The sequence below is a fragment of the Ictidomys tridecemlineatus genome, chromosome 13, assembly GCF_052094955.1.
Source record: "Ictidomys tridecemlineatus isolate mIctTri1 chromosome 13, mIctTri1.hap1, whole genome shotgun sequence".
Taxonomy (NCBI): Eukaryota; Metazoa; Chordata; class Mammalia; order Rodentia; family Sciuridae; genus Ictidomys; species Ictidomys tridecemlineatus.
In genome coordinates, this window is record NC_135489.1 from 37136170 (window position 1) to 37161501 (window position 25332).

The 25332-nt window shown below is 39.7% G+C and overlaps 1 protein-coding gene across 3 annotated transcripts in view; it reads right to left on the reverse strand.

The window, feature by feature from the left end:
* Positions 1–342: 342 nt before the first annotated feature.
* Positions 343–25332, reverse strand: part of Asxl3 (ASXL transcriptional regulator 3) — a 105690-nt gene continuing 80700 nt past the window's right edge. For all 3 annotated transcript variants that reach the window (XM_078030205.1, XM_040273971.2, XM_021726552.3), the window contains 4 exons: positions 20117–20213; positions 17902–18007; positions 11585–13547; positions 343–8169 (listed from right to left, as the gene is read on the reverse strand). In XM_078030205.1, the coding sequence (XP_077886331.1) occupies positions 4450–8169; positions 11585–13547; positions 17902–18007; positions 20117–20213 (5886 nt within the window). In that variant the 3' untranslated portion in view covers positions 343–4449. The remainder of the gene's footprint in view (positions 8170–11584; positions 13548–17901; positions 18008–20116; positions 20214–25332) is intronic.

Here is a 25332-nt window from a genome sequence, read left to right on the forward strand (position 1 = left end):
CCGAGAAAGGGAAAAAACAGAGAAACATGAAGAGACAAACATTTCCTTTCATTTAACTTATGGTATCGTGAGCAGTCACTTTTGTAGGCAACACTTTTTTTCTTTGTAGAAAAGAAGAAATAAAAAAACAAACAGCACCATTAAAGAATGCATGATCCCTGAATTCTAAACAAAACACTGTCTAAAAATTTTTTTAAATGCTTGTTGCACTCAGTCACATTTAGTCAGGTATCAAAGCAAGCATAACAGTTTTAAATTGTAGCAGTCTTACTGAATCAACTGCTCCCCCTTCTGAGGATTTTACACACCTTTCTGAGTTTTTCCTGTGGGAATAATATATTCTTTGGTAGAGGACTGAAGGAGGGTTTTTACTTTTCTGTATGCTGATATAAAATGTCTATGTACGTTCAGGGCCTTCGCCCCCAATTCTGTTTGTCATGCATGTTATGTTTGGGTTGATTTCACATTTTGCTGTTACACTGTAGGAGTAATTCCGCCTTTCAAAAAAGGCATTAAATGGCTAATGTCAAACAGATGTAAACATTCAGAATACTGACCAAAAAAAAAAAAAAAAAAATTCACACAAACACACATTTAAAAAAAAATGTACTGAAAATAGGAATTAGATTAGGTTTTCATGAAGCAGTGGGGAAAATACAGCAGTACAAGAAAATTATGGCAACCAAGTAAAGCACTTTCCTTGGAACATTCATGAACAGTACAAATACAACAGAGTTTTTCTACAGTCTAAATTATTCTGCAACTATCAAATATAGTACAAAGCGAAATAGTATGTGCTATAAAAAAGCAGCTCCTTTAAATTATAGTAAAAATGCTTTTTGTTCGCTTTACAGTGACAAAGCATGAGGACTGAAGACAACAGAAGTTTTCTATTCAGTGACGTTTTGGCTACATAGGCCCCTGACAGTCTGATGAGTTCCTGGTCTAGGACTCTTCACATTGTTCTCTGGGAACACAGATGGACAGTGAGTCTGAGCTCTGCGTGTTCGGCGGGGGTCATTCCCCCAGGCAGCTAGTGCAGTGCTGGGCCTCCACACCACAGAGACGATGCACCCCCTAAGATTGGCTTCAGCTTCTAAAACCTGGGACTTCATACCACGGAGAAGCTGGGAAACCAGAGGCCACAGCAACTTCCTCTTTTGAAATTGTGCGAGTGTTTGTGAAGGAATGGGGCTGCAACAACATGTATTTTTACTCTTGACTGCACTATAAAGCACCACGGGCACCAGCTTGTTTTTCTGTTTATATTGAACTGAGTAAGAATATCCAAGGTCCGGAAGTCAACTACGCCTTCTACAGCTCATCCCAGAAGCACACACCACCACAGTCTTTATAGCAACCCAGGCTCAACCTCACAGGTTTGTTTTCAAGTTTTTTTTTTTTTCTTCAAACTAGACCTTAGCAGGGTAATATTATATATAACTATGGTGCTCAGTTCACCAAGATTTCTGCCATTTTTCACTTTGGGGAAGGAAAAAAATATTATCATTTTGAAAATGAATTTGCATCAGAACGCTCTTATTAACATGCCCATTAATGACCTAAATGTCTTTATATAACTCAGGCATATGCATATCATATAGGAGGGGGATGAGGGAATAGCAGTTTTCATCCTTCCCCTGCTCCAAAAGTGCTACTTAGGGAAATACATCCTTTGTGATTAAAAAAAAAAAATGTTTCATGTGCAAGTTTATTCCTGATAGAGATCTACTAGTGTTCAATAATCAGGATAATGCACACACTGAAATTTGCACATTATACCACAATAACCATGTAGTAAATAACATATTCTATTTGCACATAGGCAGACACATGTAGAAATCAAGAAACTAAGAACCTACTCACCTAATTCAAATATACTGGCTTTTGTACATATATATTAAATGGACACCTATGAAACACCTGACCCACATTTTACTTCTCAATTTCTTTCTTTTTTTTTTTTTTTTTAGCCCAAAGGTTTTCATTTTCTCAGTGATATAAACCATATGCGAAAAGTAGGAATTTGGATTGGGTCAAAAAAGAGAGTAAGGGCACAAAAAGTTATGCTCTTTGGACCTGGGTGAGAGAAATCATGCACTATCAACAATTGATTCTCCAAACGTATGATGTGAAAACTCCAAACATACAGAAGGACACTTTTCTTTATTCCCAGTAAGCAACTTGCAGGCAGTCTTCAACACTGATGGAACTGACAATGAGCCCAGTATCACATCGGCCTCAACTGTACCTCACATAGAGTGCAAAGGTTTTGTAGACTGGAGTTTCTTTCAATGTGTGTCAGTTACTGATGCGGTAGTTTTCAATTTGCTGGTGTAGACAGTATCTGACACTGGTATAGCAGCGACTGAATTTGGAAGAAGTTGGCATACAAGTGTCTATATTATGAGTGCCCCACCGTGAGGCTAAGAACATGATCTTGGAAATTAAGACGAAATCAGAGCCAAGCAGACCATAAAGACATCATCCAAAAGGACACCATCCAAATGTAACCTGGAGTGAAGTGAAATACGGGCCTACTGGCACTTATGCTGCATTCCTTGGGAAGGGCTGGTTAAGTGCATTGCTAACTTTCTCATTCATTTTGTCAATTTTAATATGAATGATAGAAGTGACCGTACTGAAGCACCTAATCGTGGCCACAGGGCAGGACTTCCTTTGCTGTTCTTATGTATCTTTCACTATCAGGAATTTTTTTAATAAACATGATGTCTCCTATTACCTAAAAGAAATTTGGCAACATCACAATAAATATGGAGGGAAAAATATCATAGTTGCTCATAAAATAATTACAGGTATATTTTGCTTCAGGAATGTAACTTCTGTACATTCCAGTTAACTTATAAGACATGTTCTCAGGGAATGTCAAAAAAGTTTACATTGATTAGAGTGATCCCATGTGAAAACATCTGTCATTCTTACCCTGGATAAAGATGATTTTCCCCGTTTTTTTTTTTTTAATTCTACAGCCACAATCAATCAATGGATTAATGGTGTTCCACATTTTGTGCTCTGGAATCTGAAGTTAAATGGGCGTGGCTTTTGCTTGCTTTCATCTTCCCACATGTGCATGTGCTTTTGAACTTGCTTTTGGGAACACAGCCTCCTGAACTACAGCTGTTCTCCAGCAGGATGGCGGCCAGCGTCTACGGAATGTAGCTCAAGTATTTGACACTCAGACTTAACTGGATAAACACTGAAGATAATTATAAGATGCAGTATCCCTTTTTTGAAAGCAGTTTATGGTCACAGATATGGGGAGGGGGGCGAATCAAAACATAAAATACCTAAAAATGTATTTTTTTAAAAAAAAAAAAAATAAGGGTTATTTCAGAGTCAAATAAAATTAGACTGAATCATGAGAAAATAAAATGGTTCAGAAAAATGTCACACTTGAACCTTCTAAAGTCCCTTTGAACATCAATGACACTTGTAAAAAGAGATGGCCAACTTCCATTGGGGTAGAGACCAGAATACATTGTGTCATTAATAAGGACTATGATTATTTTCCCTCAAATTTTAATATCTACTCATTAGAGTGAAAGTTATTATTAATATGTATATAGTCAAACCACTTATACATGCACATACAGTATTTTATTTGCTTTTAATTTTAGGATTTTTTTTTTCATACTTGGTGTTAAAAGTCATACATGAAGCTCCAAACTTTTCTGGGCCTGTGACTCTATGTTGGCCAACCGATCTTATATTATCAGGTGTCAAAGGGCTAGATCCAATTTACTGGGTATGAGGCCCATGCTGCTATTTCAGACACAGGACACATTTCACTAAAATCTGTGTACAAAATTCACGGCAGATACTTATTTTCTGCCATTGTCTCTGAGAGAGAGTAAGAAGGGATAAAAGAGAACAGAGACAGTGAATTTCATTAATGGCATGCCTTCTTTAATGTATCTTTCATGATATGAATAAATACAAGGAATCACACATTTAAATCAGATTCCCCATTCCAAAAATGACTTCATCATGGTGGTAACGGCAAGTACAGAAATACCTGCTGTAATAGCTAATTGACAGAAAAATACATGTCCACCTTATTTTTTACCATTCCTTTTTCTACATCTGCATTTCTGGTGATGAAGCAATAAAAACTGTCCTCTTCCTATCTGTACCTGGGCTCAAAGGGGGTGAAGGAGGAATGGGGCAGTAACCTGTATATGCACAGAGAGAAACTTTTGAAGCTGGGAATGGCAATTAAATATGCTCAACATGCTGTTGAGCCAGTCAGTTGGTTTGCATCCTCCTCATTATAAAAAAATGCAAGAAAATAATAATCCTATGAAAAAAAGATTATCTGTTACAAAGTAAAATAAATTAGCATGTAAGTCAGTCGCTACGTTATTCAATTTGCGGTTGCTGTTTGGCTTTTCCATGTCAAAAAGGGATACTGCATCGTTCACTCAGCTCTTATCGTACAACCAAGCAAGCTACACAGAGTTTTGAAGGACCTATGCAGTCATCATGGCAGAAGGCCCCACAGCCTTTGCACACAATCATGGCTTTCAGCCGGCAAGAGCATTTCAGTTCCAATTCGTCCGCGTTGCTGCTGTCGGCAAAGTTCTGAACAGGCATCTGAGCGTTCTGACCAGGCAGGCCCGTGGCAGGACTAGAGCCACTTCCCAAAATCCCAATGGACTTTTCAATTGCAGACGCTGCCCTTTTGAAGCTCGTGCTACCAAAGTGTATTGTTGGATAATTTCCACAGAGCTGCTGTTGTTGCTGCACCTGCATTTTCTGAGCAGCTAATTGGGGAAAAGGCTTCTGTGGCTCAGAAAGCAAATAGGAAGAGAAATCTGCATTTTTTAGCGCAAATGCTTTTAACTGTTCTTTCATTTCATTCTGGTCATAGGAAACTTGTTTCATGCCCAGTTCACAGCTGCTGCTTAAACCTTCCTCAAAAGAAAGAGGTTCCGATTTTATATTGCTACATATGCCCGTGGACTGTGGCCAACTAAGTCTCTTAGTGGTTTCCATGGTAACTGGCGGTTGCTTTTGATCAGATGGGACTTCTGCATTAGGGAGAGGTGGAGGTAGTGGAGGTGGTGGTGGGGGAGGCGGGGGCAAGGCCAAGGGCGGAGGGGGCGGGGGTGGAGGAGGTGGGGGCAGTGGAGGATGCACTAGTGCTTTGTTTGGCATTGTGTGCGCAGCCCCTCCCACGTCATCACCTTCCTTTATGGGCATATTGGGGGACAACATGTTGGCTAGCCTTAGCTGGTGGGGTGCTGAAGGAAGACTAACCTCTCCCAATCCCTTTTGTTCAAGATGCCTATTGAAGGCAAATGCATTACAGCCCACGGCGGGCTTGGAAGAGGCCTGTAAGAGAGCTGCAGTGGGAATGGGGCCCCTGGCAGCCATGGGCATTTGGTAAAACTGCTGTCTGTGTGAGGTACCAGCATCAGGGTGGAAACCGCCATTTTTGTCAACGTGAAATAGGTTCTGCTGGAAGCTACACGCGGGGAGCAGTCGCTTTTGCTGTTTGACCTCGGGGCTGTGAACGATTCTGTTCTGCATCGAGTGTTTGTTCAGCCATTCTTGCTTAAATGGCTGGCTGTGTCCTAGCTGACTCATGCCTGAATTTATGACACACGGCACCCCTTTAACATCTGGATCCACCAACAACTTCCCTGGTTCACATTTAACGTGAGTGTGTTCTCCTACAGTCCTGGCTACTCTCTTTTTGGGATGGTTTTCTCGCTTCCTCATTTGTAGTGGTGCAAGAGTCCCTGCCAAGTAGCCCTTACCATCTGGGTTTGGAGAGCTGGAAGGCATTTCAACGATGTTCCTCTCTGGTGGTGTTTTACCCACTGAGGTAGTTTGAAGGGGCAAAGGAAGCCTGTTGATTTCGAGCTTGGCACCCAGTCTGGGCTGTGGCAACACTTTCTCCAAAGGCAGGTTGCCCTGCAGTAGCTGTGTCACCAGCGGGTTGTTAGCCTCCACGGATGACAGACGACAGCTTGAGCTTCCTGCACTCGGAACTCTTTTCAGGGTGTCTGGAACCAGGGAAATGGCCTCTTCCCTGGCACTGGACGCAGGAGCATCCAGGTTCTGTGCTTGTGGTATGGTGGCGGCTACCTCTACCGTTGGCTGAGGCAGCCCAGGGCCAGGGAAGTCTTCGGTGTCCATTCTAAAGCCCTTGTCCACTTCGTGAGGTTCGGATTTCACAGGAAGAGCGACGTTTGCTATGAGATTCCTGGGGTGCAGCTCTGACACGTGCGAGTAGCTGGCGTGTTCAGTTTTGATGGCCTTCGGGCAGCTCTGCTCTGCATATTCCTTCTGTTTACCTGGAACAGAGTGACTGACCAGAGGCTGTCCCGTGCCCCTCATGGCATCCTCATTCCAGCAGATCCGGTTTCCTGGGTTATACTGATTGCTACAGGTTGTGTCTGCTTCACTTTTGTAAGTAGTTGGGTTCCGTGTCTGCTCGGCAAAGCTATGACTAGGAGCAGCCGCCTCGTTTAATTTGTCTGGAACAACAAGGGGCAGTTCTCGGAGACTGGTGCAGGGGGCCTGCAGGGTTTTACAGTCTTGTTTGGCTGCAGAAGCAGCAATGAAACTCGAACTGTGGTCTATACTTTCACTTGCCACTGGCTCAGGCCTGCTAATTACAGAGACCTGAGGACATGCCATGGGCTGGATGGATACCTCTGTCCTCACAGACCTGCTCTGGAGGTCCAAGCTGGTTTCTGCACTCTCTATGGAGACAGTCAGTGACAAACTGGAGGTCAGCGTGGTGCTGTGGTCAACAATGACTTTACAGGGAATGGATCTGTTTATGGTTGCTGGTGCAAAGCCCCCGGGTGGCTGCTGAGGTTTCCCAGAACTGTCTGCCCTGTTTCGAGGCGCTGAATTTTTGTCCAAGCTTTCAGCACTTAACTTCGGAGGACTATCGTAAGAGTTTATAGTGAGCATGTTTCCCGTAAACATTGCGACAGGCGGACGTGCAACCAGAGCGTCGGTGACCGCCACTGAGTCACTGCAGCTGAGGGCTGCTCTCACAGTGGTACCCATGGATACGGTGGCCTGTTCTTCACTCCCAGGCATGGCTATCTTCTCAGAAGGAAATCTGCTGTTCATTCCCGTGGGGGGAATCAAGACAGAGCTAGTGGAGAGATGGTTTGGCAAATTATTTCCAATGGAGGGAGTTGGCACAGAGGTGTACTGACTGGAGATTAAGTTAGTGGCACTGCTGCTTGGTATGAGCAGTGGCTTATCGTCCATAGAGCTGGATATACCGGCGCCCTCTGTAGTGGCCGAAATAGGAGTGCTTTCAATACATTTTGGTATAATGGCTATGCATGGAGTGTCAGTTCCCTGGATGGTTTTTAACATGCTTATATTACAAGCAGAAATGGTAGTGGCTGCACTGTCGACGGACATCAGCACAGAGGATTTGTCAACAGAACTCACAAAGGGGTGTTCTTTAATTGCTCCCGACATAGCAGCGCTGCAGACAGACACAGGGACAGGATTTTTATTGAGAAGCATGGGCATACTGCTATTTTCAGAAGAGGTAGATGAAACAATTTTCTCGGATAAATGGGACACAGGTATGTTTTCATCAGAACTATGTACAGATAAGTCAGTGGCAGTTTCCGGAAGTTGAGTGGGGTTAAGAGACTGCTGTAAAACAGTGCTGCTCTCCCGGAGGTGAGTGGACTTGTTGCTAGGAGACCTGCAATTTGGATTGACAATAATGACCCCGGTGGAACCTTCCATTTTTGTTTCAGGGGTAGAAGAGACTTCTAAGTTTGGAGGCTCTTCCTTGGAGCTGAGCGAAGGCAACCGGGTCTCTTTAGAAGTCTGGAAGAGGTGGGCTCGGGCTTGATGTTTTGCAAAGAGCTTAGCCTTGGTCTGCTCTTTGATGTGTGCCAGGGTTCTTGCCTTTCCACCCTCCCCTGGGCTCCCCATAGCGCCAGAGACGATGCTCGCTGCAGCAGCTACTGCAGCAGCTGCAGCAGCCTCACGTTGGGCCCGAGCTTGTTGGGCACGGGCCTTGATGTCTGCAAGGGTCCTGGCTCCGGTGTTCCTCCCCCCACTGACGGAGGTGCTAGTGGATGCTCTAGACTCGGGTTTGGAGACTGGCTGACTCTTGATAATAAAGGGTGGTCCGATTTTGGAAAGCTGGATCTGCGAGGAAAGAACAGAAAGAAAAAGCACTTCATTTGTGATGGCAGAGAAGGCATGTGGGAGGCCATGATGCAACTGGAAAACAAGCAGTGCTCTCCCACAACATGAAACGAACTACACCTCTGAATGAGCGCTTAGGACGTAAAGCAACAGTAAGTGCAACACGAGTATGAAAGGATGTTTTAAAAATCAACCGGTGACTTGCTTTGGCATGGAAATAAAGCACTGTCTTAATGTCTTACATACATGAAAACAAAATCCATGTTTTGTACCATAAGATTAGCTAAAAAGGTTTGGATCTGCTTAGTTTTTAAATCATTCTCCCTGCTAGAGTAGGAAAAAAACAAAAATCAACTAGGACTCTTACTCAGTTTGAGTTGACCTGACTTAATTCAACCCAAAGAAAAAAGTCCAGGTCAAGAGGACGGGAGACGAGAATTATCCTGGTTTCACACAAAGGTATCACACAAAGGCACTCTGTTATAGTAGCAAATTACTATGTACCTCAGTTTCGCAGGTAACTCTCTCTGGCCAAGGATTGTATTCCTATACCACCTGGTGTGCTGCCTTATAGGTGTGTAATACGCACACTATATGAGTTTGTAAACTCAGTTGTAAAATGAAATGAGTTATTTCTGGTCTATTTCCTCCACAGGGCTGTTATAAAGATTGCATGAGACTGTATTTGTGAGAGCACAGTTTTCCAAAGGGATTACATTATCATTACATCATTACATCTTCATAAAAGCAAGAGCAACACTGATTTTCTGCCTTTCCCAGAAAGTATGGAGTGGGCAGTTTCTTTTGATGTTGGTAATGCACGATCAGCTGAACTTGGAACCGTGTTGCATTCTACACTTTTTGCCTACTTATGCTAATGAAGAGACACATGAAATCACTGCCAAGTTCATGAGGCACAAGACCTAGCACTCAGAATCCCATAGCAACGCTATGATGCTCCAGTCAGTAAGAGTATTCTCAGAGTCATTGATTTGTGGAGCTGGAAGGGCTCTGGTTAAAGTCTTCATTTCCCACTTAAAAAAATGGAGCCTTTGAAGGTAGAGTCATCTGACATAGGGTCATATAAAGCAGTCAGTGAGAGAGTATCTATGGGCTCCCAAGTCGGGATGTTTAAAGTAGTCTGTTTTCTCTCCCCCCATTCTGAAAAAAAAAATGCTTAGAAAACCTCCCCCACCCCCAACATAGATACATTTACACTATAACTGCAACACCGACTACATGATCATTTCTATTTGGAATTACGTTTTGGAACCTTGATAAATGAAATTATCATCTTCCTGAGTTGTCTCCTTATCATTTGTAAATCACTTATGAAGCCTCTCCTCTAATCTATGACAAGAAGAGGTGAATTTGGCAACAGAATTAAATTGTTCCTTTTAAATATTTCCCAGTCTAAAAAAAAAATTAACGTATTTAAAAGTAAATCTAACACTCTTTAAAAAAAGAGTTTAAGGCCAAACATCAAATATGCGTTTAACATCTCTAACACCCATCCATCTATCTATTAATAAAGTGCATATCATTTTGAAAATGATATTTAGACCAAAAAAATCAGGCTGGTATGTTTGAAAATATTTCCTCTAAAAATGATATTTATGTTTTTCTTTCTGTGGTTCAGAAATTAAAATACATACTGAATTTTTATTTACTGACTTATTTTTTTATGTGGTGCCGAGAATCAAACCCAGTGCCTCACAGATGCTAGGCAAGCAAGGACTCTACCAATGAGCCACAACCCCAGCCCCAATAATGGATTTTTAATTGGAGTTTAGTGTTCATCTCTTGCATCTCTAGAATTTTATTTAATTGAAATTGCTTTGTTAAATAGAATGACGACAACCACATTCTTACAAACAAGTCAAACCTTGTGAAGATAAAAATAGATATGAAAGAATAAAGAAGGATATTTTTAAAGAGCTTGAGATATTTATAACTCCAATTAATCCTGAACTGGGGGAATACTCTAATTTATTGTACAAAAATATAAATTGGCTTAGATAAGAAACATCAAATCAAAATAACATTAGGTTTGAATTTTTTAATTAAACAGAGGGTTTCTTTTGAATTGACCTGAATTTTCAGTTTACTTAGGCAGATCCAATTTATATAAAAGATTTGTTTAATGAGAATTAAAAATTTATTGGAATCATGAGACTTTATTATAGTTCTACTAGTAGTTGTAGTGCTACTAGTAGGAATAATAATAGTAATAGTATTTTACAATATTGGGGATTGAACCCAGGGCCTTGCACATTCTTGGCAAGGACTGAGCTACATTCTCGGTCCCTTTTATTTGGAGAAAAGGTCTAGCTAAGTTATCCAGGCTAGAATTGAACTTGTGATCCTCCTACCTCAGGCTCCCAAATAGCTGGGATTTGCAGGCATGCACACAGCGGATTTATTACTTTGTGAAATTAATGACTCTTTTTCTATTTGGAAATAAAAATCAGGATTTGTATGTCTCTGTATCTACTTTATTCTCCCTCACAGTTCATAAGGCAATTTTATAAATTTATTCAAGGAATATTTAATGAGGCCATAAATCAGGTCATCTTTGCTAAGCAATGATGGTTTTCAGTGTTAGCTGGAAAATGAATGCAGGAATAATATGTACCTTCACTTTGCCCTCTGACTTTAGACTACTTTCTCTAGGTCACTGAAATATCTCTCACATTTTCCCCAAAAACTGTGTGGAGTTCTATATGTTGGGATCCACAAAAGTCCTAGTGTCTTAGTGGACTCCATGCTTCTCCACATCCTGTTCCCTCTTCTTAATTTTTTCCCTTAAATACTGATGTTTAAATACCTGATATGAACTCATTGCATAGTTTTAAAAAGAATCATTTACTATTACACTGGATGCTAGAAGGATTAACTGTGAATTGTGGTATAAAAACTGTAAAGAAAAACACCTGAAATACCTAATCTATTCTTGAAGGTTAAGTTTCTTTCTTTCTTTCTTTTTTGTCTTTTGGTATCAGAAATTAAACCCAGGGGCACTTACCCACTGAGCCTATCCCCACTCCCCCCCCTTTTTTTTTTTTTTTTTTTTTTGACACAGGGTTTGGCTAAGTTGTTTAGGACCTTGTAAAATATCCAAGGCTAGCTTTAAATTCACAATCCTCCTGCCTCAAATTTCCAAACCACTGGGATTACAGGTGCATGCCACCATGCCTGGCCTGAAAGTTAAGTTTCTTAATAAGGAAAGCCTCTTATACAATTTCCTTTTTAAAAAATCCTATCTTAGGGCTGGGGTTGTGGCTAAGTGGTAGAGTGCTCGCCTAGCATATGTGAGGCCCTGGGTTTGATCCTCAGGACCACATATAAACAAATAAAATGAAGGTATTTTTTTAAAAAATAAAAAAATCATATCTTTAAAATATATATATCTTACCTTGAGAGGGGGAACCCTGGGTTCCTCTCTTGGAGGCTGCTCCTTCTCGGGTGGGCTGCTGGATGATATGCTCCGGGTTGACTGATCATCTTCTATCCTAGCTCTCTTTTCCTTACAGATTCCAAAGCTATGCTGTTCTGCAGTTTTCCTCTTTGATATCTCTGATTCCCTACATTCATTTCTTATCCCATCTGGTGACTTGGAGGGCTCTGATGATTTGGAAGTATGCGAGATCTCCAATCGATTCTGTGTGCTCCCTTGCTTATGTGTTTTACTTCTAGAGCCTTCTGAAAATGACGTCTTATCCACTGAAGAGATGTACTGCTTGTCCTGCAATTTAGCTGATGGAGGCTCATTTCCCTTGCTCTCTGTCTCTTCAGAGAAGGCAGGTAATTCTAACGGGGAGGATAGCCCTTTCTTTTCTGTTCTTTGCAGGACACTAAGATTTTTAACTTTCATCATTTCTGTAGAAGAAAGTTCTGGGACTGAAGGAAGATAGGGCTTCTCAATTTCAACATGTGATTTACAGGGCTGCTGACCCAGGGTCTTATTGTGAAGTTCTTCAGATGGAAACGCTTCAGGAGCAATGGAAGAAGAACCCATTTTGATGGGCTCAGGAGTATTGGATAGAGGCTTCTGCTGAGAGATGAGGTTTTCTCCCAGGGGTTTAGCAGGAGCAGAGGGTTCATCTTTGTGTGGGGAGAGTGCTTCTTCAGATACTGAAGGTGACTTTCTTTGTTGATGCACCATTCTTTCACTCATGGAAGAATTAGGAATCGGAGATGTTTCTGCAGGAAGTGGCAAACTGGATACAAAAGTGGTCTCAGACGTGAGAAGCATGGAAGACACTGAAGAAGTTTCCGATGTCAAAGGTAAATCAGACATCGGTGATGCTTCTGATGTTAAAACTACATTGGATACTGGCGATGCTTCAGATGGCAATGGTAAGTTAGACATAAGAGATGCTTCTGATATTTCAGGTGAAGTGGATATTGGAGATATTTCCGATATCAAAGATGTATGGAGGTTTTCATCAGTCGGATTCCTCTGATTATATTTGTCTGTATTTTCAGTGCTGGACACCTCAGAACAAAATGTCATTTCAAGGGAGGCTGGAGTACATGATTCTTCAGATGTGGATTGGGTTTCTCCTCCTGGGGACGGCAGGCTGGTGCAGGCTCCCTCTGGGCTCTCAGAGGAGAAAGAAGTTTCAGAGATGCAAGCATTTTCTGAAAGCTGTTCATCGGGATCACTCTGTAGCTCCATATCCACAGCAATTCCTTCATGTGGAAATTGGCCTTCTAAAGACGATGACCCTGTTTTTATTTTTGGAGTGTTGGTCTCTATTGCGATTTCTGGTTCCTTAAGTTCTGCGTCACTGACATGAGTCACAGATGAAGTGGAAGGAACAAGAGAATCACAGACTTCTAGTTGATCAATAACAACTGACATTTCTTCCTGCAGAGGTTCTGATTTCTCTTCTATCTTAACTTCAATATGAGGCAAAGTTTCTAAAACATCATTCATCACAACACAGGATTCTAAGTTGCCATCATGGGGTGCTGCTATTAGGGGCTCTTTATGAGAGGTGGTTGGACTCTCACACTCCTCTGAAAATTCATGTATTGTCTTGTGATTTTCATCGTGGCAGTCACAGATACTAGTCTCTACTTCTTCTGCAATTTCCTCCTGAATCACAGTTTCCTCGGGGATCAAAATATCCTCTGATTCCAAATCTGCCATTACGTCTTTAGCTGGAACTTCGACCATTGGACATACTGTAGCACAGAAATCAGGTTGTGAAGAAGCAGAACTTTGCATGCTTTGGGGCTGTTGTTCTTCCAAGGGGGTCTGCGCAGAAGAACCCTGAAGACCAGTGGTCCCACGTGAAGAACTAGCTTCAGCTCCATTATTATTTGGTCCAGAAGTAAGCTTCATAGACTCCTCTCTTGACATGCCCAACCTGAACAAAAATTAGATATATTAAATTACTGCTCAACCACATAACATGAAAGATACAACTTGGATCTCTCTCATAGTATTTACTTCTATTCGATAGAAGTAAATGAATTGAATTAATCTTATATCCCACTTAGTGAAATAATTCATTTATGTAAAATAGTTTATAATGATATAGTTTCTCCACTACCTTTATAACCATAACTAAAACAAACTCTACTTCTGGGTAAGAAAGAGATTTTTATTGTGTAAGCAAGGAAATACAGACCTTAGCAAGTATTCATAAAGCCAATAATAAAATCCCAAATAAAAAAGATCAGAAAATATGGGCAGAAAAGCAAAGGAATGTGTAAGATATAACTTTTTTGAAGTCAGATGGTAGAAAAGATGCCCTAATAACAGAAAATTATGTGGACTTCAGATTATGCGACACAGTTAATTAAGATCAATGGAAAATGAAGAAAATACACAAAATTCTGAAATTGAAATGACATCCAAAGATTAGTTCTCTTAAAGTAATCTAAGAAATGTTACTCAATCACCATATTTCAGTATCTAATTTGAAATATGGAAACTCTTCTAAATAAGTTATTCTAACAGATTCCATTTGTGTGAAGCAAAACTTTTAAATGCATTCATGTAGAAGGCCTTACTGTAAAGCTATTCCTATTTACGAGGTAGTAAAGAAAATCAATAAATAATCCAGCCTAATATTCAGCAGGCAAAGCTATTCAGAATTACACTTATGTATACTCTAAGACACTGGTTTTTTTCATATTAAATTATAACATCAGCATCAGAAGATAGAGATACATGTTATTCTAAATGAAGTTTAAACAGGGAATAAGCAATGACAAAAATAAGTATAAGAGAGACTACTAACAAAGAAACACAGTGAAAAAATATAGCTATAGTAGTATTGATGTAAGAAATGTCAGTGAAATCCATTTTAGTCTTTTATTTAAATAAAATTCCCAAACTGTAAAATTGAATACACTTTTTGGGTGTCTGATCATTGTTTTCTTTCTTATAATTCAGAAGATTCTGAAAAGACTGGACAATAGTTCCTTCAGAGTTTCTTTTCAGCTTTCCCTAGAATGGGTTCAAACTGAGTTATAATTTGTAACTATACTATACTGGGAGAAGAACTATATTACAGAAAATTTAAAGCACAATAATCATCTGGATATAAAGTCCTTCAGAACTAGGTCAAGCAGAGATACCTCTGACACTAGGTATATGACAGATAGAAATATAGACAAATTTTTGTTAGTTGGCTAAAAGCAATGATATTAAATATACATATGGATAAAGATATGTGTGAATGTGTAAAATGACATTGTGTTAAATATGCTTATGCTAATATTTGATTATTTTCATGCAACAATAGGTATACCGTGGCACAGGCACTAAAGACGACACTCACTGCATACCACATTCCTCACAAAGGGAAAACTGACCTCAAGAATCCACACCACAAATTCAGAGAACAACCTATAATTCTGAGTTGGCATATAGATGAGTGGTCTCTAAGTAACTAAAACTAATATAGACCAGTACTATATTATAAGCAGATTAAGTCAACAATGATTATGATAAATATCTAAAACAAGTCCCAGAAGTCTACATCGGACACAACTTAAATAGAGACAAGTTTAGATGGCAACATTTTTTGGAAAAACTTAAAGCAATGAGAAGCACATGGTGTTGGTCAACAGAAAATTTTATGATGTTAGGGAAAATCCCTCATATTGGGGAAATATGGGTAATCTAAGAGTAAAAAAAAATGGCAAGGACAGTAAATGAACGATCCATAACGTATCTGTCAATCAATATGCAATAAAAGAAAAGAATGAGAGACTCAATTCACAATAGCTAAGCTATAAAACCAAACTAGGTGTCCTTCCACAGGTGAATGGATAAAGAAAATATAGTATATATACACAATGAAATATTATTCTCTATAAAGAAGAACGACTCTATGACAATTGCTGGCAAATGGAAGGATCTGAAGACTATTATGCTAAGTGAAACAAGCCAATCCCAAATACCCAGAGTTAAATGGTCTCTGTCATATGTTTATGCTAACATGCAACCAAGGGGTGGGAGAAGAACAGAAGTTCAGTGGATTAGACAAAGAGGAATTAAGAGAAGAGAGGGGAAACAGGAAAGACAGTGGATTGAATCTGACACAACTTTCCTATGGACATAGGTGAATGCACCACTGTGGATCTCAACATCGTGTACATCCACAAGACTGGAATCCTAATTAGAATAAGATATACTCCATGTTTGCATAAGTATGTCAAAGTAGACTCTACTGTCATGTATAATAACTAAAAGGAACAAATAAAAATACATGTAAAAAAGAAACTAAACATGTTATTCATAAACTACAGAAAGAAAGGGTCCAGAGTAAGAATTTCTTTGTGTTTGCAGTTTGGTAAGGTGAAGAGGAGTCATACTTAAGAGCATTGTAGCTTCTAATGAGAAGCACATGGTGTCGGTCAATAGAAAATTTGGACATTAGCCCTTAACCTAATATTCATGAAAATTAATGAAATCTCCAAATTTTATGCAAAAACCGTGCAGGTGTGTGAATTTTTCTAAGAGCTATTTATAAGGATAAGACTTTGAGCAATTTACTTAACCTTGCTGTGTAAACTTGGGAAAATTACTTAGCTTCACTTTTTCTCAATTTTCCATTTTTTAAACAACAGTAATAATAATAATATTAATATCCATGCCACATAATTATTAAGATGATAGAATAAAATATTACTACAAAATTCTTAGGAAATATAACAGTCAGTATATGCTCAATAATTATTTACCAGATGAAGGAAAGCTCTCTAATGCAAAGTCCCATTAATGTGGGCTCACTGGGGGCAGAGGCGCAAAAGCCCTGCAAGGGACCATGTCCCTGGCATTGAAGAGTGTCAATCACAGAGGAAAGGTTAGATAAAATATTGTTGTTCAATTAATGAAAGATTAGGTCCATCATTTATCAAAAACTAAGGATCAGTGCTCTAGAGGTAACTAACTGAGTTATATTTCTGCATTACTAAAATAGTGCCCCCAACATGCACTTCCATGGACAAAAGGAGGGGGTTTCTGAGTGGTCTTGAAGCTGGTCCTCATGATTCTTAACCCTGCTGGGCTGTGGCTGTGACATGACCTGGAAAGCTTCTACCAGAGTGGATTCTTGGGTTCCATTCCTGGGATTCTCAATCAGTATTTCTCAATTTGTATCTATTTACAATCTCCAATGGGGATTCTGATGTGGCCAGGATTGAGTAATACTGCTGGTGATTATATGTGAAGACACAGAAGTAGCCTGCTTCATATTCAACCTTTGAGAAAATACACGAACTGTTTCCATTAAGTTTGCATAAAACTGGGCTGGCACAGCGATTAAAAACAGGCCTTATGGCTCAAGAGAGCTGCTACAGAGGATAGTCCAAGAGGACTCCTTTGGGCTTATTTTCACCATTTACAGGGGAAATTTTGTGAAATCAGATCACACGGCACAGGTTTTGTTACCTGCAACCACCTTGGTGTTCTTTGCACAAAATAACAATTTTCAAGTCTTAGTTACGAAAGTGGTATTAAAACCCAAACTCCCCTCCTGAGTATGACCTAAAGTCAGTGTCAAAGATCAGCCCCCAAATCTTTCCTTTCCTGAGGGCTGAGTGTCTGAGACACTAATTCTGGCTGAGTAGAAAATATCTGTGCTGGATGTGAGGCAAAGTTGGAACTGTTCTCAGGTTAGTTCAATTACTTCCACACTCAGAGGTGGCTGGTATTACTTTTTTGAAGGAAAAAAAAAAAAGAAGTGGATGTGAACACACAAACAATAAATTAGAAACAGACAACTGAGAGAAAGATGGACAAAGTGAAGGCTAATACCCTCAGGCTTTCCCCAAAACAAAACTAAACAAATATTAAAGTGGACATGCTGAGCCAATATTTTTGGAAAATGATGTGAGAATTAAATATGTGCCTAAAACTACTTATCTTTAAAGAATTTACTAATGAAAATACTTGGATAAAAACCAGGGAAATTTTACTAAAACCTACTTGTGAAAGCCAAAATTGACCTCTATAGGATTTCATGTGCTATTTTCAGTCCAAAATGAATTTTCATGAACAAGTTATAAACCCTTGAAAATGCATTTTAAAAAATTTAAGTGCTGATATGCCAGTATAATTTTACCCGCAATTTCTTACACCGAGGGACTATTGCCTTTTATCACAGGTTTATTAAGTTTTACAGCATATGAGTGTGCTATGTGAAGCGGAGAATTACATTTTCATTTCCTTCTAAGAGAAATGAGAAAAAATGCTCTAGTACTTACTTTTCTCCATAAAATCTCTCAAAGAATTTTTCTTTCCAAGGTTCTGTTTTCTTTTCCTTCTCAATTTCTTGCCGTATTCGTAATTGCATTTCTGGGGTAAATTCTCCTGGAAAGAAAATGGTAATGTATTGAGTAAAAGTGGTCACATCTTTTGCCACTAAATAAAGAAAACACGTAATTCATTTGAGTAAACTTTTATGGAGGTTGAAAAGTAGAAGGATGAGTAATGGCAACATTTCTACAGTTTCTCTTTATGAACATCACTCAAATAGTCATTTCATCTTAGATGAACTCTAAAACATTTAGCAAATGTATTGCATGTTAGGGGCTCCAAATGGAAGCAATGCATATTCACCATCCTTAAGGAAATCAGTCTGGTGGGAGCAGAGGCACATAACTGACTATGAAATAATGTCAAAAGTCCTACACAGGCCATAAGATTAATATATGTAGTGAAAGTAGAGATGGGAAAACACTTAATTCTGCCTAAGTCAATTAAGGAGGATTACATATAGGAGTTGGTTCTTAGTTAACTTTTGAAGGATGACCAGGCTTTGATGAAAATGATTAAATCACAAGGCACAGAGCCTATGGGAATGTATATTTATGTTCTTTTCAGTGGCAAATTGTGATCAGAAATGACATGAAATGAAATAGCCAAGGACGGCTGAGGCCAGTTACCCAACCTAAGTTCCAAAGAGAGTTCTGCACTTTTCTGAAAGAGAAAGATGGTTCTGTTGTCATTCGGCAAGGGAGGAACATGAATATATAAATAGCTTAGAATGATGGGTCTCTCAAAATAGTGAAGTAACTGCAGGACTCCAGTTTGGAGGCCACTGAGAGATGTGCCAGCCTTAGCGGTGATGTTGAGGAGGAGGAAATACAATGAACAGTTATGGCCAGAAAAGAGGGCCAAAGACAGCAGTATGGCTTTAAACTGAGAAGCTGCGAGGACAGTGGTAATAGTACAGAAAGAAAGAGTAGGCCAGGCAGGGTGGCAAATGCCTGTAAACCCAGAGGCTCAGGGGGCTGAGGCAGGAGGATTACGAGTTCAAAGCCAGCCTCAGCTACTCAATGAGGCCTTAAGCAAAATTTAAAAAGGGGCTGGGAACGTGGCTCAGTAGTTGAACACCCCTGGGTTCAATCCCTGGTACAAAAAAAAAAGAATAAAATAAAGTGAAAAATAAGAAAGAAAAGAGAAGAAAAGAAAAAAAAGAAAAGGAAAAGAAAAGAAAGAAAGAAAGAAAGAAAGAAAGAAAGAAAGAAAGAAAGAAAGAAAGAAAGAAAGAAAGAAAGAAAGAAAGAAAGAAAGAAGGAGCAGCAAATGAAAGGGAAAATACTAAATTTAACATTGGGTGCTTTGGTTTTGAGGTATCTGGCATCAGTTAGTGATACCTGGTAGGAGTTTGAAATGGGACACTAGAGATAAGAACAGGGTGAGAGTCAAATTTGGAAGTTCTTGATATATGGCATCAGTTAACACCAAGGTGGTGAAGATGGCTGCTTGGAGAATATGTGTGGTTAAAAAGGAAAATGCTGGGGATATCATTTGCCATCAAATGGAAGGGATGGGGGTCCCACAAGAAACTGAGAGGACTGTCAGAAATGCAGCCCCAGGAAATCATTTAAAATATATTATAAATGTCTAGAGTAGGCGGTATCATATTAGGGTAAAAAAGAAAAGAGGTATTTGGGACAGAGCATGATGTGTAAGGACAGGATGAGGAAGCTGGACTTGGCCATCAGAAAGCATATATATATTTTTTTTAATAAATATTTCAGTTGTGTCCAGAGAGGTGTAAAAATGTGGTAGCCCTGAATTTTTAGTTTTCCCAGAAGCGTGGTGACTAAAGGAAGGACAACGTAAAATGGAGGCTTCAGGGAGAAAAAGTACTAACAGAAGTTTCCTTAGACTCCAGGACATTTAAAATGCATAAGGATCAAAAAAATGTGTAATTAAAATTATCATTTCAAAGAAAATCATGCTGCATCAAAAATGTTTACTATATCCCAGATAATATCCTGCTTTCTTCAAAAATATCTGACAGCAAAATGCCAACTACAACAAAAGAATCAGTGAAGTCATCTGTGAGGTCTTGACTAAATTAAAATATATTGGAGGGAGGAAAAGACCTGGAAATCAGAGAAAGGTACAAAGCTCAATACTGTCTGTGAACTCCAATATGTCACATCATAACAGAGAACCGAAATTTACCTTCTGCCAGTCGCTGTTTCCATCCTTGTGCTGCATATGCAAAGAATTCATTATTTAGAGCTGAAGTACTGAGGCGTAAAATTCCATCACTTCCCATCTACGAAATAAGCCGACAAAAACAAGATCCCATCAGGAATAATTCAAAGCAAAAAAGTATGCAGTAAAGCAGCAAAAACTGAATGAGGCTGGGGTGTGTGTGTGTGTGTGTGTGTGTGTGTGTGTGTGTGTATGTGTGTGTGTGTGTGTGTGTGTATGTATGTCTGTGTTGGGGATCGAGGCTGGAGAAAGGAAAGACAGAAAAAGTACCCCTCCCCCCCCCCAAAAAAAATCCCGTAGCATAAAAACTATGCATCCTGCTTGCTGATGTGGGACATGGAAAGAAGAGTATTGTCCTTGACTGGCTTCTTATGAAGTTGTGGAGTGCAGATAAAACACAAAAGAGAAACAATGTCAGGCATTAGGTGAGTGGGGATTAAGAAATGCAAAAAGTAAAAGCTACGGGAGATATTTGGGTACCTGTGAGTACTTAGGAAGAACTTGATACAGGAGGTGGAACTGGTGCAGAGTTGAGAGATTAATAGGATTTGAACAGAAGGATTAGAGTTCTAGGCATGGAGTGTAGTGTCCGAGGATATGAGCTTTCTTACAGAGGCAGGACAATGACATCAAAACCAGTCCTAAAGGTATGAGGGTCCTTTAGTTGGTACTCAAAGATCTGGCAAATTATAGCCCCAACTACTTCCAAAGATTTCCTCTTACTCTATATTCACTAATATCTGAGAAAACGTTTCTATTATTTTCTCTATTCTCCATCTTCAACCACTGAAACACTAACCTCCTTTTAAGATTTAACTCAATGCTTTCATGAATGTCTGGGAAACCATCTTTCCAGAGCAAAGGAGAATATCAAATTTAAAAATGAACATTATACGATCTGTTCTAATGTAAAACCCAGAGGGCTGGGGATATAGCTTGGTTAGTAGAGTGCTTGCCTTGCCCACATAAGGCCCACAAGGCCCTGGGTTCAATCTCCAGCACCACCAAAAAAAAAAAAAAAAATCAGTCAAAATCAAATCCAGAAAAGAGAGACATCAGGAATAAATGAGATATGCTGCTTGATAGCCAAAGATGCGAATCTGTGCTTTCTTCATCTAAGAAGAAACTGGTAACCATGCATGGAAAACTTAAGGCAAAAGTTCATTCATTAATTGTTTACTCTATCTTAATTTTCACCTTTATTCAACATATACTTATTATATAACACCCATGTGAAACTATCTGCCTGGCACTTGCATGGTACTGGCACTACAGTAACAACAAAGGAAACCCCACTATCCTAATGTTTTGAATATATTCTACATAGGGCAGATGCTTCTGGTTCTTGTATGGCCCTTTCTGGGTCCACCTGGATTCCACATGGCTGTAATTAAGTTAGGTCACCTTGCCAATGTCCTTTCTCATGGACTACCACTGCCCAGAGGCATGAAGGGGAAATGTCCCATCCTTTGGATAATTATAGGACACTATGCTCTAGAGTATGGCTTATGTACTGAACCAACAGATGATAATTGGTGATGTGTCCTCAGTGACTATAAGTGGGTCTAGGTACTAAGGAGTGGAAATGAGCCATCATACTACCAATCCCTGGGACACACTTGCATGTGGTGTGAATCCAGTCCCCACAGCTCTAGACGCTGTGGGCTTAGAAGTCCAAGTTGCCCGGGGTGGTGCATTTCTGCAAAGGAATAGTTTCTCAATTCTGGCACTACTGTCATTTGGGGCAGATAATTCTTTGTTGTGGATGCATCCCTGGCTTCTACTCACTAGATACCAGTAGTGACCCCTCTCTCAGATGTGATAACTAAAAGTGTCTCCAAACATTATTAAGTGCAATTTGGAGACAGAATCATCCCCAGATAAGAACCAGTACGCTACTAGACAACACAGAGGCTTTACTGTAGCTAAGCTCTGCCTGGTTACTCTGTACTTTTCATCCTTAGGACTATCAAGCAAAAAGAAGAGTTACTAGACAATGAAATGATCAGCCCTAAATATCATTAGAGAACAGAGTGAAGCCAACAGGAAGACTCTGTGGGTGTGTGGATTCCCTGGAATATTGCTTCTAACTAGCAAAAGTGATGGTCTGAAGACAAACAGAAATGGTCTTCAAAAGAGATGAGTGACTGCAAACACAGACTTAAGACAACCAGTGCAGCCTATAGCTGACCCAATAACCCCTAGACATATGTCTTTTTTTTTTTCTTTCCAACTTATCGTGGCCAACTACCCCTTAAAGAGTAAGTAACACAGTGGTCATTACGTAAGGCACAGCGATATTTGAATGGTGTGAGTAGACTGTACCGGACGATGGTAGTGCCCCACACCATGTCCTCTAGCCAACACAGCGCAGAGAAGCTGGGTGAACACTTCAATGCACTCCTCTTACCCAACCCTCTAAAGCTACAGGACACTCGGTGAAGCACAAAGGTCTTTGAGGTACATTCCAGGACAGCCAGGGCATACACAGTTTGGTCCCGGGAGCCACTATATATCCGCGAGAGGAAAGGCCCCCAGTCTCCTGCAGTCCCTGCGTGGGAAAATTCTGTGGCCTCGTCTATGAGTGTTCTCTGAAGTTCCTCAAGCAGCACTGAGTCCAGCTGTCCAGGGTTTCTTCACTCCCTTTCTCATACTATTAAACCCCTGGCTTCTGCTTCCAAACTAGTAGTACTCAGGTTCTTGTCCTGCCTCTGCTTTGGGAGCAAAGGGACCAGGGAAAATCTTAAATAAGACAGCTAAGCCATGAAGTTTGGGCTCTAAGCCCTGCCTGGGAATAGCACAGCGAATGTGCCGTGGGTTCACACGAAGCCCCAGGTCAGTGGCTCCCAGGTCTCAGTTTCCCCTCTTATTTACTTCCACGTTCTACTGTCTTTCGTCAGTGTGTGTCCCATGGGGAAAAGCTGCAAAGCATGTTTTAGGTAATGGGAAACTATCCAAAATGTTGAAGCCTTAGAAAAATCTAAAAAGGCTCATGATTAAAAAGATGGTTTGAGAAGCTGTGTAAAAGACGGGAAAGAAAGGGAAAAGTGGATTCAGAGACATCACTAGAAATCCTGTTAATATTTCAGTAAAAGATGACAAAAGAAAAGCAAAACTGGAAGAAACTCAAGATTTGGTGAATGTCTTCAGGACTGAGGAAATAAAGGCTTTGAGAGACTATTTCAGAAAACACTAAAATTTCTCAAGAGGATTCTGGGAGATGGGGTGGATTTGTAAAGGATAACCACTCTTGAGTACATGTCTTCAAGGAACCCTATCCAGGAGGCTGAGCAAAGAGGACAAGGATGAAGATAAGACAGTTATCTGAACAGGCCTCTAGGAAGCAGGAGGGACATTCTCTGCAAACACAGGCTCTGAATACCTGTGCTAGTGGTAGAAAAGGAGCTCTTCCACTGAGGAAGTCAGAAAGGGAAGAGGTGTTCCTCCTGCATATGTCGACTGAAGTTAGGACCAGTAGGCAGAGGCCAAGTACCCAGAAAAGGTGAAGAACTGTGTAATACAGAGTTGATTTATGGAAAGTACAGTAGAAAGGGTCAGAATTATTCTACATTTGAGGGCATATTTGCAGCACTACATTCTTCACTCTCTGTGCAATGCTTCGTATCTTGCAGGTCCCCTATACTAGTTTATTGTTCTGTCTTTATTTTGGATAGTGAAAGGTTGAAGATTAAAGTCTGGTAGCCTCTACACAGAACTGTAGTTGTGTTATGTTGCCAGGCGAGGGACTTGAGTAGTTTCTAACTGAAATTTCAGCGTAATTTTGAAACACAAAGAAATAGCAGATCCAGATTCACTCTGACAGATTCTCAAGATTTCAGCACACAAAAAATGCAAGGCAGTGTGACATCAACACACTCAAGAATAAAAAAGCTAGCCCCGCGGGGGAATGTTTATCTTTTAAAACAGAAAAATAATATGAAATGCCAGATTCCTAGCCTATAGGGGACGGCCCAATTAAACATAAGGGCTAAATTAGACCTAGGAAATATATGCCAATAAAACTTTTAAAACACAATATTAATTTTATGGCCTTTAAGAAACACTGTCTAAAAGATATAACATTTTAATGAACTGGAACAATAAACATTTCCAAAAGATCTATTTATTGCTGAGCTATAAATTCTTGCATTTTTCATTAGTCTTAATAGAAGCATTCATTCTAAAAAGATCACCTAAATATAATGAACTGTCTAACTAAAGTATTGATAAGTTATACTTTCTTTTAAATGAGCAAAAGGAAAACTGACTGAAATAATGCTTTCAAAGGAAAATAATACCAGTAAAGGAAAACTTACTCATACCTTTTTACTGGAAAGCCTTTCTTTGAGGAATTTTAGCCAGGTTTAAACTATCAATGACTCTATCCGTTGCCTTTGATATTTGCTACATTAAAATGTGTTTTATGGGATGAATATCAAGTGGAATTCAAAGGGTTAACCAAATATTGCCATTTTATCCTATCCAATGCTTGAAGCTGGATAAATATTAATATAGTACAAAAATATACTAACATTTCAGTATAATCTTTTAAACCTGTACTAGATTTTCATCACTTTTTTTTTCTTATTTTGTAGTTGTTGCAAGTGATTCTAAATGCACAGTATGGGGGCTGAGTGGAGGAACAGTGAGAAATGTGCTGGAGTTAGAAAACGGATAAATAATGGTACATCTAGAAATACAGGTAGTTTAGAATTCTGTTGACAGTAAATGGGGAGTTGTTCAAAGTTAAGCCAAAACATGATGAAAAGATTCACTTATTGTGTGAAGACAAGCAGATGGCTGATATAGACAGGGTGTCAGGATGGGTCTCGCTGATACTACTAATAAGGGACATTGGAGCAGACACCTGAAGAAGTGTGAAAGTAAGCCATACAGTGATATGAGAAAGAGTTAAGCAAAGGAAATGAAAATGCAAAGACCCTTGGGTAGGTGTGTGAGGAGACTGTTATCCTGTAGATATGTGTGAGACAATGCAAAAATGGCTCAGAAGTGAGATGCTTAAGGAGATTTTACCAAATCAGTAGATTAATCAACTGATATAGATAAATAGGACTGCAATTGCAGGCAGGTAGGGTTTGGCTGGAGGTGGTAGATCACTGGGGATATGTCTTTTGGGTTTATATTTTGTCCCTGATGAGTGAAGCTCACTTTCTGCTTTC